Raw genomic sequence first — 23,268 nt, 5'->3', positions numbered from 1 at the left:
AATTATTCATCAATAATTATATTTTAAAATTATGAATCCATAATTATATATTTTGCATCTCTAAAAGTATATACATTTTTGTAAACGTTGAATCAATTTAATTTAACATGATTTTTATTTTATTTTCTTGCCTCCATTATTTTGTTAGGTAGGGTGTTGCAGTAGCAGTGGTTGGCTATCAGTGTTGTTTGACTTACTCCACGGCTAAAATGGAGTAAATATGTGTCTGTTTTGCAATTTTAAAGCTTCAGTAACTTTAGAAGTGAGGTTTGTGAACAGAAAGATTTTACTGTTTTGTGCGAGTTTGCCTTACCATATCCTTAACTAAACCCTTCCTAGTTTGTAGAAATAGCCCCTATTTTCCCACCATTGCCCCTCTTCCATCCAACATTTACTTCTAAAACACATTCCTACATGTGTGGAGATCTCTGCTAACCTTTGCAGATATCTCCTTGCAGAAACATAGGAGATCCGGAGGCATCAGCCTTAGGTTAGTGAATCGCATTTTGTAATATGTGAGTAGTACTCCTGTAGTATTGCTTTACGCACTACAAAATGCAGTTTGTGGATTGGGCTCAGAGACCGTACTCAAATACCATCCACAGACGTCTGGGCTAGATGCATAAGAATCAATCTAGTTTACTTATGACCTAAAGTTTTCCCTTTAACCAAATATCACAAAGCAAAATCTGGATTTTGCGAGTTTTGTTTAATCCATGAACATAATTAATGTTTCTAGTCAGAGAATCTACACGAAAATGAATGTTGTAGCCCAACAACCAACTATATTTATTATTTGATAAATGTGATTTTCTGTACCTTAATACACATTAACTAGCTTTACCTGTTATCTTTATATTCAACTTTTGTTTTTATTTATCGCTTTTCTAGAGATTAAGAAGGTAGTGAAGGTGTTAAATAAATACTTTTGTAATAAATTATATTTATTTAAACTTAAACTACACCATTCCCACACATCCATCCATATGAAACATGTTTGTTGGTGTAAAAGAGAAGGTGGCAATGAGACATGGGGAAATAGGGTTAGACAATTTCCACACATCCCTCTGACCTACAGGGTGTTCACCTAGAATTAATGCTCCTCACAGTCAAATTGGTGCCCTTAAATATACATCAAAGGTGTTATTCAACAAATGTATGAATTCTTGGCTTGATTAAGTGAACTGCAGTATTTATTTGAGAAATGAATGAAAGCTATTGTCTAAAAAGAAGTAAGAATGTATGCAAGATATAACATTTTCTCTCTCAGAAGGGAGGAGAGGATTAATTGATGTTGTTCTAATCAAACCCCAATTAAATGTCTTTTTTTACTCTCCACAGTGAATGGAAAGGCAACTGTGACCCTTGAGTGCCGTTCTCCAGTGAGCTTCTCATTTAGGCTTAACGGCAAGGAGAGGTGTGGCATCATGACGCTGCAGCAGAATGGAATGAAACTAGATATCTACCCACGAAAGACTGGCCACCACATGCTCTGCCTGTATGCTAAACCTGAAAAACCAGTCACTGACATCTACGAAAACGTGCTTGAATACATCATAGAGTGTAGCTCTGTGGACAAGAATATGAGGCTACCCAGAGAGCTAGAAAACCCTGTCGGTCCGAGTTGGGTAACAGGAAGCAAGGGGTTTCTGCAGCCGTCTCACCTTGAGCCAGTCATCCACACTCCAGATGGGCGATGCACGCTCACCTTCATGCTTGAGAAGCAAATGGCTGTCATGGCCACCCTGCACTCAAGCGAGATTCGAATGACAGAGGAGATGCAGAGGAGGCACATACTCCAGGTCGAGGGGCAAAGCAAGATTCAATTTAGGGTCCAGGTTCCAAAGGCAGGGCTGTACGCCCTCAAAATATTTGGGGAGAGCTCATTAGCTCCCGACCACTTTGAATATGTCTGCAACTATATCATCTCCTGCAAGAACACAGCTGTGCAGTGGCCACCATTTCCAGAGGAGCTGCACAGCCCAGTGGGACCTTCTTTGCTGATGGAGGAGAAAGGGTTCCTGCAGCCCTCACACATGGACCCAATCATCTTTACAACAGATGGACGCTGCTCTGTCGGCTTCAGTTTGGAACAAGAGATTGACATCTTGGCCCTCTTGTATTCTACTCACATTCCTATGACCAGAGACACTGAGAGGAGGCACATCCTTCAGGCTCGGACAAAGAACAAAGTTGAGCTAAGGGTGCAGCTTCCGCAAGCTGGGATGTATGTCCTGAAGATCTACAGTGACAGCCATAGAACCGGGGAGTTTGAGTATGTCGGCAACTACCTGATCTGCTGTACGAATACCAGAGTCAAATGGCCACCATTCCCTTTGAAATTGCAGAACCCTGTCGGGCCTAGCAGCCTAATGGAGGAGGAAGGACTTTTGCAACCATCCCAGCGGGAACCAATCATCCACACCGTGGATGGGCGCTGCTCAGTCAGCTTCACACTGGCAAAGGACATCAACACTCATGCCCTGCTATATTCTGATGAACTGGCCATAACAGAAGGGAATGAGAGGAGACACATCCTGCAGGTCCAGTGCGAGAACCGGATCGAATTTAAAATACAGCTGCCACAAGCCGGCACTTATGTTCTCCGAATATATGCTGAGACAAAATCAAACACTGGTAACTTTGAATATATCTGCAACTATCTAGTCTGTTGTACAAATATGGATGTGCGCTGGCCTGCCTTTCCGAGCATGCTACAGAATCCTGTGGGGCCTTGTAGACTGATGGAGAAATACGGATTATTTCAGCCTTCTCACTCTGACCCCATCATCCACACAACAGATGGACGCTGCTCAATCAGATTCTCTCTGAGCAAAAAAGTCAACTTGTTTGCTCGCCTCCACTCTGATGACATCACCATGCCAGAAGATATCGAAAGAAGGCATGTCCTGCTGATTCAGAAGGAAAACAGCATTACCTTTGAGGTACAGATTCCACAGACAGGGACATATGCCCTTAAAATATATGCAGAACATGAAAAAGACCAAGGAAACGCCTGTTTTGCCTGTAACTACCTAATCTCCTGCACCAACACTGGAGTGCGGTGGCCAGCCTTCCCAGAGGACCTCCGCTGCCCAGTAGGACCGAGCTGGTCCATGGAGAAGAGGGGGGTATTCCAGTCTTCTCACACTGAGCCGATCATCTACACCGCTGATGGGAAGTGCTCCATAACCTTCACTCTGGATGAAAATGTCAGTCTTCTGGCCACTCTACATTCAGACGACATTGCAACAGAGCACATTAAGAGAAGGCACATCTTTACTGTGCACAAAACAAATAATGTAGAGTTTAAAATTCAACTGCCAAAAGCTGGCCTTTATGTCCTCAAAGTGTATGCCAAGAAAAAGTCAGATCCAAGCAACCTGTATGAATTTATTTGCAACTACCTGCTGTGCTGCACCAACACACATGTGAAGTGGCCAGAGTTCCCACTGATATATAGTACCTGGGCATCCAACTATGAACTGGTGGAGCCATTAGAAGGGGTGCTTCCCACCAACAGTAACGTGTATTTCAAGCTCAGGGCCAAAGGGGCCGCTGGAGTGTCCATTAAAGGCAAATGCCTATACCCCTTGTCTCTGAATAACGAAGGCTTTTGGGTAGGGACCTTCGATACAACCGGGTCTCAAGACGTTTATGTCCAGGTGACAAAAAACCTTAACAAAAATTACTCATCTGTTCTGGGCTACCAGGTGGAGAGTGAGGGAGAAATGCGGCCGCTTTTCCACGACAAGACGAAGACGGATGACTGATGTGATCTGGAATGTGGCAGGCAGTCATCTCAGTTAATGCTATCTATGCAAGATGGTCAAGGAGTTCCGCAGGCCCTCATCAAACTTTATTCTGGCTCCTTCATTAAAACATCAGGATGTTGTGTCACGGCACTACATGCTCTCACAAGCCTTCTACTTCGTTTATGTATGGTAGAGAAAAAAGCACAGAGGATATATATTGTACTCTGGTCAATAGCAAATCAAATGTTCACACTGTCATTACAAACATGCACTTTGAGCAGTACTTGGGCCACACAAGACAACAATGCAAGATAAGGATTTTTATACGTGGTGGCCAAGCTCCCACTGCTCCACTGTGAAGAAAAACATGTGCATATTTCTGTACCCCTGCTGCGCTTCTTACATTAAAACTAACTGGAACTGTAAGCGAAAGTATGGCAGATAAGCACTCTTTTGCTTGAGGACAGAGAAAGATACTGTAATTGGCCTCAATAGACCAAATAAAGTTTGAGCAAGGGGATTTAAACAGTGACACCATTGAACACCACAAGCACTTATCCCACTAGTCTACCATTTAGTTCTGCAGCCTCAATCATGTATCTTCTTGTGCAAGTCTTCGTGGGAAACTTTGTAATCTTTTCAGACTTTCATATTTGGAATCCGGATTTTCATCTGCATTCTGCTCTTTTGTTAAAAGCTTGACTGCCCACAGTGTACTCTCGTTTCCAGTTTCTTGTATTGAAGGCGTAATTGAAGTGTAGTTTCACCGAGGGCCATTCCAATAATGGCTCCTTCTTATGTTCCTACTTTTGAGGGTGACATTTTCTTACATTTTAAATTCAGTGTTCATGCTTGTGGTTCCTGTGCCTTTTATTTTTATTGAAATTATGGAGCAGTTTTATATTGCTAAAACAAGTCGCTGAGGAGTGCTGGGTGATGGAATTCCAGATGAATGCAGAGCTCAGACTGACTCCCTGACAAAGCATCACATGCGCTAGACATGGAAAGGTCCTGTTGATAATCATCAAAGCATGTTGGCTGAACAGGTATTGCTAATTTAATCAGCATTTACTCTCTTTCCTAATGAACAGGAATTAGAGATTATTTCCGGAGATGTCTTTCCAATGTGCAAATAACCCTGCCTCCACTCTTCCTGGGAGTCAGACTAGGTTAAACTGCCCACTGGATGATAAGGAATTGAAACAGTTGCATAACTAAATACTTATAAGGTCCCAAAAGCGAGACCTATTGGCTATGCCAAGCGGCCGCAAAAGTGATCGCGATCAAACATCCAAGCAGCCGCAAAAGCGCAAGTAATCGCGGTCAATCGCGGCGCGCGTGCCTGCGCACATGCACTGTAGCTCTAGGCCGGCCTGGTAGCACTTTTTGGAGCCCTCTCAGAAAGTCTCGCCAGACCAGCGCATGCGCTGGGTCAGGCGAGACCTAAAGATGGCCATGCATTCCTATGTTTTATCCCTACACAGTTTTTAGCTTCCTTGAGTTTACTGTGTTCACATTGCTCTCACTGGAGACAAACCACGAGCACAGTGGTGTAGCTAGGGGGAGGGGGGGGGGGGGGAGTGGTCCGTCCCGGACGGCACTTTTTTTGGAGGTGGCGGTGAGCGCAAGGTACGTATTTTTGTTTTTCTCTTCCCTTGTCGTCTGTCGACTCCCCCCAAATTCCCCACCCGCTCTTACCTGCACGGGCCGTCACTGGGCAGTAAACTCGGGGACAAAAGCTCTAGCTTCACCACTGAATGAGCAATCCTACAACTAAACCTCAAGTCAATCGTCGCCACTGGTTAACCAAAAAGATGCTGGATCCCAGAATATTTTTAGATGCTAAAACACTGATCATTTTTCCTTGTGATAATATTACGGTTAGTTCACAGCATGTTTAATGTGCACCGATTATGAATGTGCCTAAAAATAGAAATAATTCTTCAAAAACCTTTGGCTTTGCCGTTTAGAACTCATTCATTTTACAGAGATAACATATATTAGGGGGAGTTGTAAAAGTACCCCCCAAATACCAAGAAAACTCCGTAAACTTACTGCATTTAAAAAAAAAGAATTTTCATAAAAGAGATATAAAATTGCATAGTAAATATTTCATGCACACATCGGGAAATATTTTGAAGTGGTCCATAAGACTTATATTCACCCAAGCAAAAAACACACAGCCATCAAAGCACACCGGCTATCTGTCACACATAATAGCTTACAGTAAGTAGCAGGAGTAAAACATTGTTTATTACGCTTCCCCATATAAACATTACACGCAATTCAAAACAACATTATGTCTAAAATCATCATAAAATCTACACATCGATAATGCATTATACATACCATACAACAACAAAAATCTTCTTTGCAAAACTACAAGTGGCAAATATTTGATGGTCCCCAACAGGGAATGAAATCCAGCTCGCTCAGTGTGGAATAAGTTTCTTCTGTCAACCCATTCTTCTGTGGCTTCAGACCCAGACAAGATGATACATAAGGAGTCCAGCAGAGACATTACTAATAAGATGGGAGATGCTGCCTTTGTTCTTTTTTGTTGTTGTCCTCATTAAAGAAAGAAAGTAAATGGTCTTAAAGCAGAACCATGGCGCCCTCGTGGACCCGATAGAGGGGACACACCACCCTGTAGATCTCTTTCCACCTCAAAGGGTACCGGGGGACGCGGACCGCATGACACTTGGGAATTAACCAGGATAGTATCAAGCCCATGGTTTCTGCATAAACCATCTTCCCAAAAACTCACTTGTTTCATAATTATTGGACGTTTTGTGAAAACTAGGAAGTCACAAGCCCCAAGTTAATAACCCATTCATGCCATAATTCCCAAAATCTTGTTCTTTTCTTTGACTTACAACCCATGTTCAACTTTTAACTGATGAAACCCAGTCTAGGAGCTCTGGGGGATTAGGGGAGATCCAGTTAAGGCAGATTTCCCTTCTTGCCAATAGGATTAAAACAAACAGAAGTGAAGCTTGAGCATTTGACAGTTTGTTGTTAATACTGTCATCAGGAAGAATTCCAAAAATAATTCAAGTCAAGTCAAAGTAGTCTTTATTTCGATAATTTCAATCACCAAAGACACAATAAAAAATACAGTACATTATTCCTCATACACCACTAACAGCAAAATGTAATAATACAATTAATGTAAAAGATCGGGTTATGATATTAAAATAGTTTAAAAGTTAGAAAAATATATGTATTTTTTTTTTAAAAAGCATTAAACATTTCATAACAAAGCACATGCAATACCCATATATATAGCAGCATGAATGTAATAGTTTTCTAAAACTATACAGCTAAGGAACTAAACTTCAAATACCATAAAATCCCTATTCAAGTTCCACAAGTTTGTTAATGTTCTTTCTGAGAATGGCCCACATCCAGCTCAAGCACTTAGCCATTGCAATAGCTATGTCTTCACGCGGGTTTATTTTCAGGATGCGAAAGGCGGTTAAACATGATCTTGTGCCCAGATTAGAGCAAGTCAATTTTAACCATTTATTTCTCGGGCGTTTATATGCAGGGTATACAAATAGAATATGCATTATGGACTCGTCCATCAATTGGCATGAGGGACATTTGGTATCTATTTCACTTTGCCATTTTCTAGTAAAAGTTTTTATGGGCAATGAGCCTACTCTAAATTGATGGAACAGTTTCCTATCACTGGGTCTTGTAATGAAATTCCAATAAGCTTCAAATCCTGGTTCTATTTTGTGTGCCAATAAGGGAGGTATTTTGTACTAGTGACAGCGACTTAGTGTTCATCATGTTCCAAGAAGCTTCCTTATAATCTTTTTTAGATGGGAACCTACTACCCATTGGATCCTCCCACAGGTAGCTAAACCCCATATCGGCCAATGTGCTCTATCTTTTGTAGCCATTTAATTTTGCATGCCGAGTCGATTTCTTTAACATGTTTCAATGCATTCGTATATGGTAGTAACTCTGGCGTAGTCCAGAGCCTTCTCCAATACGGTATAGGACTATATGGTGCTAGCTCCTCCAGGGTGGTACAACCCAGATCTAAGGTAAGAGGTTTTAGTGGCGTGGATTGTGGGAGGCCTGTCAATGCTCGCAAGAACTTGTTTTGGGCTATAGTTAGCGATGTTATATTTTCGAAGCCACATAATTTGGCACCATACAATATCGTGGCTCTGATGTTTGCATTGTAAATCGTTATAGCAGGGCCTACCGGCTTAGTTTGTGAAAGTCGAAATTCTTTTAAGAGGACACCTGCAAGTTGGGCATGCCTTAGGGCCAATGTATCAATCTGGGGTTTCCAATTTAGCCTTCTTCCCCAGGTCACACCCAGATAAGTAAATGTATCTGTTTGTTCAAGTATGGCATTATCCATTGCTACTCTTCCTTTTACAGATTTATATCTGTGTAAAACCATAAATTTTGTTTTATCTACATTCACCACTAGGTCATGGTCTTTGCAAAATACCGTAAATCTATCCAGCGCCCATTGCAAGCCCATTAGTGTCTTAGATAGAATTAAGGTATCATCCATAAACATTAGTAGTGGTACCTTAGGGCCTGCTAGTGAGGGAGCATCTGTTGGATATGATAAAAAATATGTAAAAGCCCTATTAATAAAAAGCGAAAAAAGGGTAGGTGCCAAAACACACCATTGTCGTACCCCTTTGCATACAGGGAATCGTTCAGTGACCTTAGCCTGGGATCCCCAGCGGACCTGAGCATAGTTAGACTCATGCAATTTGACGATCACAGAAAGAAGTTCTAGAGGGATTCCTGCTTCCTTTAGGGATTCCCATAGTTTATTTCGGGGGACTAGATCAAATGCAGATTTTAAATCTATAAAAGCTGCATATATAGTTCCCCCTGCCAGAATTACTGTGTTCCAATAAATCATCATGAATCTAAAAACTTGATCTATAGTACTAACATGGGGACGAAAACCAGCCTGTAGTGTTGATAAAATCTCACATTCGTCTATCCAAATATTTATACAGCTGAACACGAGCTGGGCCATAATCTTTTGCATATTAAACTTATTGGCTTATAATTTTTTGGACTGATACGATCCTCTTTTTTATAGATCGGTATAATCTCAGCTCCGCGCCAAGAGTCCGTGTTAGGTTCCCCTCTTGCTATAGCGTTTACTAATAAATGGGTGTATTTGGTCCAGTTTGCTTTATCGAATTTAAATAAGTCGGCAGGCATGCAATCTGGGCCTTGTGCCCTTCCAGCTTGGATTGCACCCAAGGCTATTTCAACCTCCTTAATCTCAAAAATCAGTGTCTTCTCTGGGACTAAAACGGAGTTTGAGTTTAAGATGTTTGGCGGGGTAAATAATTGTGCCTCGAAATAAGAAACCCACTGTTCCGGTGCAACATTGTTGACTGGGGTTTGCAAAATTTCGCCACTCCCCCATTTTACAATATGCCAAAATTTCTGCACATCTTTCCTAGAGCTAGCTTGCATCAACTCGTTCCATCTTATTTCATCAAACTCCTGTTTATCTGTATGTTGGGCTTTTTTATAAGCAGTCCGTGCAATTCTAACCTCCTCTATTGTCTTCCCCCTTATTGCCTGAGACAGATTCCTATACGCTACTCTGCAATCATTATTGTACCACTTGGCTGATTTTTTTGGGGCTCGATTCCTTGTTTTTTTAGTCTGAATAAAAAAAACTTTAAGTTTAGCGAAGAGATCTTCACGAGCTTTTATAATTGCATGGTTACTATCCACATTAAGATCTGAAGCTGAGATAATTAATATCGTGTTTTCCAATGCAGTCTTCATCAGCTCTAAGTTATGGGCATTTCCCAATAACTTCGACCATTTTACCCTTCTCATGTCATTTGTCATAATTACATCAGATGTCGTTATCTCAGTGTGCTCTGATTGGCAACCCAATCCCATTAGCTGTAAGGTTAACAATAAGGGGTTATGATCACTCTCTGTTCTCGGTTGTATTGCCATATCAGTAAGACGGGGCCAAAGCTCCACGCTAATAAGAAAATAGTCAATACGACTACTTCTCGTCCCATTATTAAAGGTGTGCTGACCTTCACTGTTATGTTATGTTAATTTATTTTTATAATGCGCACAGCTACCCAAAAAGGGTTTCCCAGCGCAGAGCTAGAAGGAGACTCTAAGATAAAACATAACAGAATAAGAAAGTTATCGATTAATCAGCCAGGTTTATAGCTGTTTACGGAAGTTTACATACAAAGATTCCTTACGCATTGAGAGAGGGAGAGAGTTCCACAGACGTGGGCCGAGATAGGAGAAGGAGCGACCGCCCATTCTTGCAAGCTTGATCCTAGGAATCTCAAAAGCTTCCTGAGTAGAGGAGCGCAATGAACGAACGGGTTGGTGAAGGCGCACCAAATTTTGCAGATATGTAGGTGCAGTACCATTCTTGATTTTAAACTTATAGCTCAGGGCCTTGAACTTTGTTCGATTTTCCACCCTGAGCCAATGCAGATCTCTCACGGCATTAGAGACAGAAGACATTCTAGGAATTCTGCAGAGCAGTCACGCTGCAGAATTCTGAACCATCTGAAGCTTGCGCATCACATCCCTGTTGATACCCAAAAAGAGAATGTTTCCATAATCCAGACGTGAAGTTACCAATGCCTGAACTACAGTCTTTTGGTTGACAGCAGGGAGCATCCAAATTATTTTTCTTAACCACTTGAGAATAGTAAAACAAGTGGCAGCAGTTTTTACTGCATGTTGTCTTATTGACAGTTTGTTGTCTATGATAAAACCAAGATTACAGACATGAGAAGAGGGCACAGGTAGAGGTCCCATTACAACAGGCCAGTGTTGAGGGCCCCAAAGATCTGTATTTTTTCCAAAAATAAGGACCTCCGTGTTTTCCCCGTTGAGCTTCAGCAATTTAGATTGCATCCAAGATGCAATATTGCGCAGGCCCACTTGCAGGGTAGACGGTCCAGAACTTTTTCTGCCGATAATGAAAAGATGACCTGAGTATCATCGGCATAAGACAAGAGCGACAGCCCCGCTTCCGCAATCACTGCCAGAGGTTGTACATAGATATTAAAGAGAAGCGGGCTTAGAACTGAGCCCTGTGGTACCCCATACAGCGAGGAATAGACCTTAGAAGAAGCCCTAGAAGAAAACACTTGAAATGTACGATTAGATAAAAAAGAAGACAACCAGCCAAGTGCCGATCCCGAAATGCCTAGGGATTGTAAAGACTTAATTAATACGGTACGAGAAACCGTATCAAATGCGGCACTTAGGTCAAGCAGTATCAATGCCACTGTATTACCTGCATCCAAGAGTTGACGTACCATTTCGGTTACGCCAAGAAGGGTTGTCTCAGTTGAGAATCCTGCTATAAAACCAGACTGAGAGGGGTGTAAAAAATTAGAGGATTCGACAATCAGAGACAGTTGAGAATTCACATGTTTTTCCAGAACTTTAGAAAATACCGGAAGAAGAGAAATAGGCCTAAAGTTGGCAGGCTGGGAGGGATCTGCATTAGCCTTTTTTAACAAGGGTAGGACCACTGCATGCTTCCAAATCGGCGGCATCAAGGCCTCGGCAAGCGAGGCATTAAGTAATTTCAAAACGAGATATGTCTGAGAGATGTCTGATAGGCTCCTTCCGTTTACAGCCCTGATACCATATTCCAAACACAGGCTTTTTAATTGGAGTACTGTCTCTGTATATTTTTTTATCTGTGGTAATGTTAGCAGTGGGATACCCCAGAGTGAGTCTTCTTCACTAATAAGACCACCATCTTCGTAGCCTAGGGGCTCAAATGTACAATTAAAATCACCTGCAATAACTATATAGTTGTTCCCCCTAAGATTCTTAATAAAATTATCTAATGTGACAACTGTGTGTGAGAATTTTCCACCCGCCAACCCTCTTGCATAGATATTAATCACTATTATATTTAAATCTTGTTTTGATCTCAGTATGATAGCTAAAATATCTGGACTATCCGTTTGTATTTCTTCAATCCTATAACCTATGTGTTGTTTTACCCATGTAGTTAATCCCCCCAAGGGTCTCCCCTTTTGATTAGAGATAGCAGGTTTTATGAAATGTAAGAATCCCTGACGAAAAATGGGATTCTGTGACCAAGTTTCTTGGAAAGCCCAAATATCAAAGCCCTCTACAAAAGAAGACCAGTCAGAAGATGCAGTCTTTGCTTGTAAGCCAGCTATATTCCACGATGCAATGCCTAATGGTCTTTGGCTTACAGAGTCGCCATTTTGGAGGTCAATGCCCTTATGGTTTGTATTTCCCAGGATAATTGGAGTTTCATTGGGGATTGTTTGATTTGCTCTTATAGTCCCTAAAGATGGTTGAAAGGGGGATGACTCTAGGCAGTCAATATTTTGCTGTAGATTTGACCTTTTTCTATTACATTGTGTTAGGTCATTTACCAAAATCATCCTAGAATCTACGTTGTATACCGTGTTGTAAGACCCCAACAAACCAATAGGCGATGGTAAGATGTCCTCAATGACAGACGCCGGGGACAAAAGGGTCCCGCTATTCTCTGGTTGGATTAGTGTTATATCCTGTTTATTAACCCCATTTCACAAGGTTTTTTTTTATAATTCTTTTTATTGAACATCAAAAAGAAAGGTCATGTCATACGAGTAATCATTTTCACATTACAGGGTACAGTGTCATTTACAAGCGGTGGTATTGCGTATCATGCTATCGTACTTTACTACAATGTCACATGTAATTGGTTTCAGATCATTAATTGTTGGTCAAGGGAAGGAACAATAGGGGGTTCACACACCCCTCCCAGATACACATTCCATTTAGTCCAGATTGCTATCCATTTCCGAGGACACACAGGGGCCACATAAACTGTTTTCTCCCGTGTCATGCACCAATCTATGTCCTCTTTCCACGCTTTGACTGTCGGTGGTGCTGCAGCCCCCCAAAGTCGAGCTATATTTCGCTTGGTGACCATCTGTCCAAGTGTCACCCAGAGCCTGCCTTTTAAATTCAAATCTGTGGGCTCCCAGATATTCAAGAGACATCTTTTATCCTCAAGCCGAAGAGTAACCCCCCAGACTACACTCATGCACTCAAGGACTTTTCTCCAGTAGTTTTGAATCAGCGGACACTACCAGAGTGTGTGTACGAAGGTACCCTCCAGTCCACACTACCTCCTACACATCCCATCTTCACTTCTACCCATGAGCACTAGTTGCCGACCCGAGAGGTAAACCCTGTGTAGAATTTTTAGCTGTATCAATCTCAATTTCGCCGAAATGGCGACTTCTCTAGGGGAGGAGAGTGCTTCTTGCCATTCCTCATCGTCTATTTCCAAACCGTCCCTTCCCCATTTCTCCCCAAGTGCTAGTAAAGGGTCTGGAGTATGATGAATACGTTTTTTGTATGTGAGGGATATGCTTCTTTCTGGCAGGTGTCCGTCAAGCAACCTATCTTCAAGAGGGGAGGATTCTGGGAGTGACGTTCCAACTGGAATATTGGCTTGAAGGGAGTGTCTGACTTGTGCGTATCTAAAATATTCCGAGTCAACCATCTCGTGCGTCTGTTGTAGTGAAGTGAAGGACACCACCCTACTCTGCCCCCAGAGGTCCCTTATATGAGAGATACCTATGAGACCCCACTTGTCGAACCCTTTAGTCCGCCTTAATGTGCCCAGCTGTTCAGAGTCCCAGAGTGGAGTTGCGAGCGTGAGTCTGTTGGCCCATCCCAGGTTATGGTTGACCACATGCCATAGTTGCACCGAGTGTCTGGTAGGTCCAGTAAGACGAAACCTAGCCGGCCTAGAGTAGAGTGCTCTCGTAAAATCTCCACCCGGGAGCAGCCACCTGTCCATACAGTAGGCTGGGTCGTCCCAGTTTCCGTACATACATTGGTTTATGGCGGATAAGTGTGCTGCCCAGTAGTACTTTTCGATGTCAGGAAGGGCAATACCCCCGTTGTACAATCCAAGAGTTAACTTTTGGAGTGCTATGCGCGGTTTCCCATCCCGTAATAGGTCCCTTTGTAGAGCTTCAACGTCTTTAAAAAATGCGTGTGGGACTGGGTCCGGGTAGTTTTGGAGGGCGTAGAGAAAGCGGGGCAGTGCCATCATTTTGAAAAGCGCTGCCCGTCCAAGGAGCGACAGGGGGAGTGTTTTCCACGTGCTAGTGTCCCGTCTGAGCCTCTGCAGGGGCGGGAGGAGGTTCCGCTCGTATCGTGGTGACGAGTACGCCAAGGTATTTGAATCCTTCTGTAGCTATCTGAATTGAACATTCCTCGGGCAGGGAGGGGGGCTCCCCATGGAGGACATATAGCAACGACTTGCTACAGTTAATTTTATAGCCAGAATTCCTTTCAAAGCTGGTAAAGATATCTAACACCACCCTCAGTGATCGCGAAGGGGAAGCCAGATAAAGAAGGATGTCGTCAGCATATAAGGAAATCCGGTCCTCCCATCCCTCTGCCCATCTAAGTCCCTGGATAGAAGCATCCCTTCGTATCCAGGCTGCAAGTGGTTCTAGGGAGAGTGTGAATAGAAGTGGCGAGAGTGGACACCCCTGTCTTGTCCCCCATCCAAGTGTGAACACGTCCGAGATTTTATTGTTAACTGCCACTTGGGCCAAGGGTTCTGCATATAGAAGCTGCACCCACCCTACAAAATTAGGGCCGAAGCCCATCTTTTATTTAGAACCTCCATGAGGTATGCCCATTCCAAGGTGTCGAACGACGCCATAGTTGCATCCAATGATACCACTATCGCATCTTCCTGGATACTGGAGCAGCGCCCCAGCACCCCGTGGAGACGCCGCAAGTTAAGGGCCGTATTTCGATGCGGCATAAAGCCCGATCGGTCCGGATGTACCAGCTTAGCTATTACTGGCCAAAGTCTACTGGCCAAGAGTTTGGCGAGTATCTTGGGTTCTGCGTTTAACAGGAAAATCGGTCTATACAAAGCGCAGTCGTCTTTCGGCTTCTCTTTCTTAGGAATGGTCACCAGCGTGGCTATACATTGGTCTCTGGGCAGTTGCCCCATTTTTCTGCTGTCCTCATACATAGTTTTAAGGTAGGGCGCCACTCTTTCTGGTTTAAGCTTGTCTAGTTCAATGGGTAGGCCATTAGGGCCCAGTGCCTTGCCCGGGCGGAGGTCTCTTACCGCCTTGGCCAATTAGTCGTTTGTGAGTGCGTTCTCTAATGCTTCCCAATCAGGGTCAGAGAGGACAGGTAGACTGATATCTGCTAATAAGTTAGAAGAGTCTTCTTCAGAGAGTACCGAACCCCTCTGGTACACCCGCTCGAAGTGCGCCGCGAACTCTCTGGCTATGTCATGTGGCACAGTGAGAAACCCCCGTACTGCTTTTTAGATCCGATACTGCTCTTTGCACCCTCTCTTTTTTATCCAACCAGGCTATCATTTTACCCACTTTGTCACCCTGGTCGTTTAGGCGTCCGTCTCTGTCTCTCGCGAGAGCTTTCGCAGTGTCAGTTGCAATTGCTTTGAATTCGGCCGCTTTTATTTGCATTTGGTGAGATACGGCTTGGTCCGCACCGTTTCCCGCCCTCTCCTCAAGACGGAGGAGGTCGCCCTCAATCTTAACCATTTGCTTTCCTTTTTCTTTGCGCACTCCCGCTATAGCTGAGAGGGCGTGCCCCCTTAAAACCGTTTTAAACGCTTCCCACAGAGTGGTGGGGGAGTCCACTGTACCTTCGTTGTCTAAGAAGTATTGGTCAATGGCTCGTACAAGAGTGGATTTGGTATCGTTGTCATTTAGGTACCAGGGATTTATCGGCGCGACACAGCCCACCCTCTTCTCTCCTATGGTAAGGTGGACCCATATAGGGGAGTGGTCTGAGATACCCCGCGCTAGGTGCTTAATTTCCCACGTGGTTACGTCATCTTCAAGGGGCGCGAGGACGTAGTCAATCCTCGAGAGGGTATGGTGTGATCCCGAGAAGAACGTGTATTCCTGCAGATTGGGGTGGCGCTGCCTCCAAAGGTCTGTGAGGCCAAACGCCTCAAGAAAATTGGGTAAACATTGTTGCCCCGCACCGACTTCTCGCGGTGGGTGTCTGTCCATCAATCTGGAGGCGACCAAATTAAAATCTCCCCCAATCACAAGGTGCCCCTCTGGCAGGGAGAGCAGAAGTGTACCAAAATCCTTATAGGATTGCGTTTGGAGACCTGGTGGGATGTAAACCGCCACTAGTGTGAGCATGCGTCCCTCCGATCTCCCCGAGACCGCCACAAAGCGTCCTAATGGGTCAGCCCAAGTGTGCTGTATGCTGAAGGGAAGGGTGCGCCAGAGAAGGATACCTACCCCTCGGGACCCTGATGTGAAGCCGGCGTGTGCCACAATTGTGTAACCCCATCTATTAAGTGCTTTACAGGAGTTCCCAATTAGGTGAGTCTCCTGGAGCAGTGTCTCTTAAGTTGTTGTAGCACTATACTCCTTTATATTTTGTCACCCAACCCATTGACGTTCCAACTCATGAGTTTCAGACTTTTATCCCAATGCATACCAATTACGACAGTGGACTTCTCTGAACAACCCACAACGCCTGTGACACAACCCACTCGCTAAATACTGTAAATTGCATGACCACCACAGAACCCCCACCCGTTCCCTCCCCCCCACAACCAACAATGAAACGTTTTAAAACCTTTCGTTCTCCCCTGTTCCACCCCCCACAACCCCAACTAGCAGAGTGCCTATCGCCCTAGTAACTAGTCAACGGTGACAGGGGGAAGTGGGCTAGAGCCAACTCCGGCCGCCTGAGGTTCCCCCCCCTTACTGCACCAAGTTTCACCAGGTTTTTGAGATCCCTGGATAGTGGCTACTCCATACAAGCAATCATCTTACCCCTCCCTGGAATGCACGTTCTCGTGTTACATCTAACGATGTAGAGTCAGTTTATTGTTCAGGCGCATCCCCAGCGCCGCAAGGAGTCACTTCAGCTCCGGAGGAGCCGCCTTTCAGTTCAACCGGGTCCCACTGGCCGCCCATCCCACATTTATCAATAAAGCAATTTATACATTATGGTTTGAAGGCACTGTCCCCCAGCTCCGGCTTTGGAACCCAGGCTCCATAAGTCTCTTTGCGTCGCAGGCAAACCCCGACTGCTTGACCTTGATCTCCAGGAGCGCATGCTGCGCCTTTCTATGTCGGACCGATCACCCGGCGATCCCGGTCCGCGGATACACGGCTCACTCCGGTCTTCCCTAGCCACAGACATCTTCTTCTGCTCCGCTTTCCCATCCAGCCAGTCCTGTGCTTCCAGTGGAGTGGTGAAGAAAAGCGACTTTCCGTCCGTGATTATTTTGAGCTTCGCTGGGAAGAACATCATATATTTGAGTCCACGTTGCCGGAGAACCGCCTTCACCCCTTCGAAGGAGCATTGTTCCTGCTGGACTTTGAGTGTGAAGTCTGGGAAAAACCAGATAGTGGCGTTGTCGTAGTGTAGGTCTCCCTGGACCCGTGCTGCCTGCAATATCGCGTTGTGGTCTCTATAATTCAGGATCTTTGCAATAATTGTCCTGGGGGCCGCGCCCGGCTTGGGCTTGGGGATCGGTGCTCGGTGTGCCCTCTCAACAGTGAAGAGCGAGGAGAGCCGTTTTGGTTTGCGGTGGTTTAGGATTAGGTCTTCAAGAAAGTGGTCAACGCTCGGCCCCTCCAATCCCTTCGGGACCCCAACCACTCTAATATTACTTCGGCGGGCCCGCCCTTCCTGATCCTCGAGCATCAGGGCCATTTGACGGTGTTGGTGAGTCAGGGCATTGATCCGCTTTTCGAGATTTTGGTAGGTGCCTGGAGTTCCAATACACTGGTCTCGTTCGCTTTAACTTAGTCCGCTGTTTTGCTCATATCGGCTCTCATCAAGTTCATTTTGATGGACATTTTGTCCATTTTTGTTTTGAGGGTGGTTCCCAGTCCCTTGATGGCAGCCATTATGGATTGGAGAGACGGTTCGGTATCACCCGGCTGGTCCCCCTGAGCCCCTTCGTCCTGCGGTGCCGATTTCGGGACAGCATATTTGTCCAATTTATTAGATTGCACTGTTGTGGCACTCTTGGTCTTCATAATGGCATTCCTCCGACTGTATTCGCACCGCTCTAGAGGGTACCTTTCCTCCCGAGGCGTTGTTCCCTGCTCAGGCGACTATAGACCACCTTGATCTCGTCTACCGGACCCCGCCTTCTGCAGTTTCCGCCCCAGGCCGTGTGGTCGGCAGAGCGGTTCACCCCGCGATATCCCGTGGTATCCTGACGTAGAGCCCAGGTGACAGCACCGTCCAGTGACTCCGTTAGGAGTGCATGGAGCCAAACACTCCCTCCGGCGACCACCGTACCCCCGGTACTCAGGAGGACTCACCATGGCAGGTAGTAATCAGTTGACTCGTTGTCCCTCTGTCCGGTGAGGGGAGCGGCTCCCTGTACACTTTGGCCGCTCCAGACGCGTCTCCTGTATTCAATGTGGTGTGTTCCAGCAATTTTGCCCGTTGTCGCCTCTGGCTGTAATGTCTCCACCGCAGGCGGATGACTGGGCTCCCCGTCTGTGTGTTATGTGGGCGTCCCGCACCTCCGGCCATGCTCTTCACCGTGCACTGTCACTTCCCGGCTATGGGGCCCACAAGGGCCGGTGCAGCGCGCGAAGGGCCCACTCCAATATGGTTATGCCATGTGGGTAGTGGAGATCCAGCGCTGTCCTTCGCCAGTCTCGCTCTCCCCGCGCCAACAGATGCAGAGAACCAACTCGCGAGGTCTACCGCCCCTTCCCCACAGACTATGGCGCCCCTTGATCTGCCCTCCGTGGCGCAGTCAGGCTTCCAGCCAGTCCACTCGTGTTTGTTTCCCTTGGGGGGGGGGGAAAGGGCCCCCAACAGTGATGTCCAGAACTCCCCCACAACGCAGGAGGCGCGTAACAGTGGGCCGGTGCAGCTCGCCGACTGCGCGCTGTGCTTCGTGTCGCTATGCCGCCGCCTCGTCCACTATGCCCCAACCACGAAAGGGAGCTCCTGGCCCCGGGGTGTACGCACAGGGAGAGACTCACCAGTTGCGAGAAGGAGCCACAATCTCACCCTCCTGCCGGTTACCGTCCGCGCCCAGCCCTCTTCACTCCTGGGGCGTTTCCACCGATGATAGGGGCTCCGCTGCCCCTTCCCCTTTCAACAGCCACCAGCGCTCGTGCGGGCCTCACTGGACAGTGTCGGCTGCCCGCCGACGTGCAATCGTCCATAACAGGGAAGGGGCAGGGGCCAGACTGCTCAGCAGTCCCCACAGGTCCCCAGGCTCGAACGTGCAGCGCGGAAGTCAGAGCCCGCCTCAGTCTCCCACCGGCTACGCTCCTCCTCACCCGCTGCCGGCACAGCGCTCTCCGGAGCTCGGCGCGGCCTCCCGGTCCCGGTTGGTCAGCGATTCTGCGGCTATCTGATCTCGCCTGCCTCCTCCAGTGTCTGGTGTGGTTTGGATCTCGTCCTGCCGGATTTTGAACGGAGAATGGAGGGGATTAGGGCCTTAGCTACGGCAGAGCTCTTCGGTTAGGCAGCCATCGCTGTTGGCGCCAAGCCACGCCCCCCATTTAACAAGGTTGATTGAGACTGGCTTATATTACTCTCATAATAAAGCGATAGTGGGGCCTGTAGTCAGTTGCAAGCTTCTAAGTCAGAAAGAGGAGCAAATCTATTTTCACAATTTAGTATATATTCATTTGTTGAGCTTCCTAAGGCAGCACTTGTTTGTCTCCCCCGCACAAGACTTTGTTGATGAATCTGTGGTATTATTAGATGGGGTGGTCTATAGTAAAAGCCCAAAGGGAGCACCCTGATATTATTCGGATTCATATCTAGATCGGAGCACATCATATCCAGTAAAAATGTTACAATAAAACAATTATTGAAATTTAAGACTACACAATCCCCCCTCTTTTCTTTCCTTGATGGCCCTATCCAGGTTACACTTCTAGCCATAATCAATTGGCTTTGTATGTTTATGTCCCACACCCCAGCCAGCCCCTCTCGACTTTTGGCTCATCCAGTGCAAGACTTTAGTCAATATTTGAGCTGTGGATTCAACTTGACCATCCCGCAGTAGTGGCACATTTCCTAATACCACTACCAGTGGTGCAGCCGCTGTTGGGAGATGCAAAGTTATAGACCGGCTTTCTGGTTTCATTGGCCTTCGTGGCTGTCTTTCGATCCTCTTATTGACACCTGGACTTCCCTGCCCCAAAGGTGTTAAGAATTGACCAGTGGCTTCACGGTCGTTAGTGGCCCTTGATGGATTGTTTGTAGCAACTATGCTGTCCGGTATTTTAGCAGCCAATGGGCTTGTGATTATTTGTGCAAATTCGCCGAGGGAGTCAGTTCATTTGTCAAGTTTGGCCACGATTTTAACTAGCTCAGTATTCTTTGGTGGTGCTGGGGGTACGGGCTTTGGCCTTAAAGGTAGAGGTAAGGTGGGTAGTTTAACTGGAAGTGTCCGTTTACTAGTTTTCTGATGAGTAGCTTCCGTAGTCAGGGCATTTTCATTGGGCATTTGAGAATACCCTATCTTAGTAACGCCTCTGTTGAACGAAAGTTTGACTTAGCCAATGATTCAAGACCAGTTAACTTATCTTCTATCTGGACCAATCTCATTGTAAGGGGGTTTAAAGTAGTAAAAACCAAAGTTTCCAATCTTTGCCACAAAACTTCATCCATAGTCAAGTATGATGCTTGGGGAGTAGCGGTGGTTGATGTTTTTGCGAGACTTTGGGCTTTTGTACCTTGGTCATTTGAGTGGTCAAATGAATCATCCCCCCCTCTTCCAGATTGCCTAGCCAATTTTGCTGGTTTGGGTCTCTGTGGTCCCCCACGCCTCTTCCTCTTCACCACTGGATCTGAGATTGGGCCCAAACTCGGTGGCTTTGTCTTTCCTAACGCCCTAGTTGTGTCTCTATGATTGGACAATAGGGCTCTACTTCTAGAGCAGACTCACAGGGTGACAGTTCGATGGGAGGTTCGGGGACTGTCTCTGGGTCTACAGCTCATAATGTTTCACTCAGTTGGTCCATTTTAGATCCGCAGTCCAGAGTAGAGAAGGAAGCCAAGCCCCCCAGTGAGGATCTTTTGTTTGCAAGCGGCTCAAGGGATAAGTGACGTTCTGTCCTCACTATTTTGTGTTCCAATACTGACGTAGCCCTGATTAAGAATTGGTCAAGGGTCCCAGCAATGCTTCCGCCCGACAGCACACCCTTCCCCTTCCCCGCGCGCTTGTTCATTTTGATATGTAATAGGTCTAACCGACAACAGTTAAAATCAACAGGTGGTAGATGCTGGGGAATAAATTGACTTAAAATAATTTCTAATAGAGGAGCCATCCACTGTACCTTAATCGTAGCAGATCTCAGAGGGGGGGCCCAGCCAGGCCTCCTCCGGTTGCTGCCGGGCGCAGACGGGCCCGCCTGCGCGCGATCTGTGCTGCGGGAGCCCGCGTCCGCGTCCGCTTATGAAGCGCCTCCTGGTGCTTCCCGATTGCATGGTGGCCGAGCGCTACAGGGGGAATGCAGGGCAATGCAGTCCGCCCCAATCCGGGCGACGATGTCAGCAGTGCGGCGGGAGCAGTGGGAGACCAGGAGCAGGCGTTGCGGTCCCCTCAGACCAGAAGAAAGGTAGGCGGGAGTTTTGGCAAATTTGACTTACCTTAATTTCTTGACCAATTACATCTGAGATAGTCTTACCCACTTGCCTCCAGAAGCCCTGGGTCTGAGGACACTGCATGAACATGTGCACATCATCCGCACTCCTCTGGGTACATTTCACGCAAGACTTCTCTCCACCTCCCAGTTCGGAAAGCCTCTTCGGGGTCCAATAAGCTCTGTGGATTGTGAACAGATGATTTCTCCTCAATGGTGCAGCCTTGACAACCATCCACAAAGTGCACAATGATACTTGTCAGTAAGATGTGACGTCGCTGGAAGGCAGTGCTCTTCTCCAGGGCTCCTCCATAGGCAATGGTGGTGGGTCTTCATTAATAAACAGCCAGTACCATTTAGATACTTTTTTGCTTTGGTGACGAGGAACTAAAAACTTATCCTCCAGCTCCTTATTTATAACTCAATTTTTATCCAAATTTGAAGCCCAACCGGAAAGTTGATCAAATTTAAATCTAGATAGGTTTTGGTTTGTTTGTGAGATCAATTCATCCCAAGGAAGTAGTTTATTATCTCGGAGTAATTGGCCCCATTTCTGAAAGCCATTTTCCCATAGAGGAGCTGATAATCTGTTGTTTAGGCAATAAGGGGTACCTGATGAATTTCATTTAGGAGCGTTTGAACAGTAGTATGGAATTCTAAAAAGCTTCCTCACCTGGAACTATAATTCACAGGCCGACCGTAGCACCTTCATTTTGACCTTTTTAAAGTATCTGGAATGTCTGAATTTAAAAAGAAATCCGTCTCACCCCTGGGGGACACTGTTTGACATGGCTACAAGGTAAGGCGGAAAGCCGGAAGTCAAGGAGAAAGGATCTCATATTCTTAAAATGGAAAGCCCAACTGTAAAAGCCGAAGTCAGAGCTGGCTATTCCCCCGATTGCTTTCTCAGATCTTAATTTCTTCCATGCGATCCTGACCCCTTTGTCAGCCCAAAGAAAACTATTTATGTCTGAATGTAGATTTTTTTTTATGGTGGAGGTGCTAAAAAATAAAGGGAATGTTTCGAAAATGAATGTAATTTTAAGCAGAACAGACATCTTAACAAGGTTGGACTGGCCAAGAATTGATAATGGAAGGTTGCACCAGGATCTTAATAATGATCTGACCTCTTTCATTTTAACCTCCAGATTGACTTGGGCCAATTTGTCCCGGTCCTGAGTAATTTGAATGCCTAAATATCGTATTTGATTATTAACTAAAGACGAGCTAGATTGGCAATTCCAAGACATGATTTCGTTTTTTTGCGTGTTAATTAAATAACCTGATATCTTCCCAAAATCATTCAGCAGTTGCTCCAGCTTTGGCAGAATCGCTCAGGATTCTTTTGTAAATTGACTGTAGTATTCCTGACGAGCAGTGGTTAGCTCACTTTGAAAAAATTTATAGTTAATTTTCATCTGGGAATTTAGATGGGCTGCTACCTTTTAATCAGGATGGCCCAGCTTTGGTCTTCAGGGAGGAGGACGTGGAAAAAGCTATTCTTGAGACATCCAAAAACAAAGCGCCAGGTCTGACGGCGTCCCTGCAGACCTATATAGGTCTGCCCCTAAACTGTGGGCCAAAATATTAACAAATGTCTTTAATGCCGCTAGAAATAAGAACATCCCTGAGTCTTGGGCAAAGTCTATAATCATCCACATTTTTAAAAAAGGCCAGAGGGGTGATCCGGCCTGTTATAGGCCTATTTCTCTAATTGACTCTGCCGTTAAAATCTTAGGCAGAGTCATTTTGGGTAGGTTGACCATATGGCTCGAGGGTAGTGGCATATTATCAGATGCTCAATATGGTTTCAGGGCCAACAGGAGCACGCAGGATCAATGTTTAAA

General features: G+C 45.7%; 1 protein-coding gene across 1 annotated transcript in view; it reads left to right on the top strand.

Moving 5' to 3' along the window:
* The window catches only part of KY (kyphoscoliosis peptidase), a 175,670-nt gene extending 169,853 nt beyond the window's left edge, over positions 1-5,817 (top strand). Inside the window, exon 11 of the mRNA XM_085634246.1 lies at positions 1,342-5,817. Coding sequence (XP_085490372.1) covers positions 1,342-3,773 — 2,432 coding nt within the window. The 3' untranslated portion in view covers positions 3,774-5,817. The remainder of the gene's footprint in view (positions 1-1,341) is intronic.
* Positions 5,818-23,268: the final 17,451 nt, after the last annotated feature.

The sequence above is a fragment of the Triturus cristatus genome, chromosome 11 (genome assembly GCF_964204655.1).
Source record: "Triturus cristatus chromosome 11, aTriCri1.1, whole genome shotgun sequence".
Taxonomy (NCBI): Eukaryota; Metazoa; Chordata; class Amphibia; order Caudata; family Salamandridae; genus Triturus; species Triturus cristatus.
Note: the sequence above shows the minus strand (reverse complement) of the source record. Positions and strands in the feature narration are given on the sequence as shown.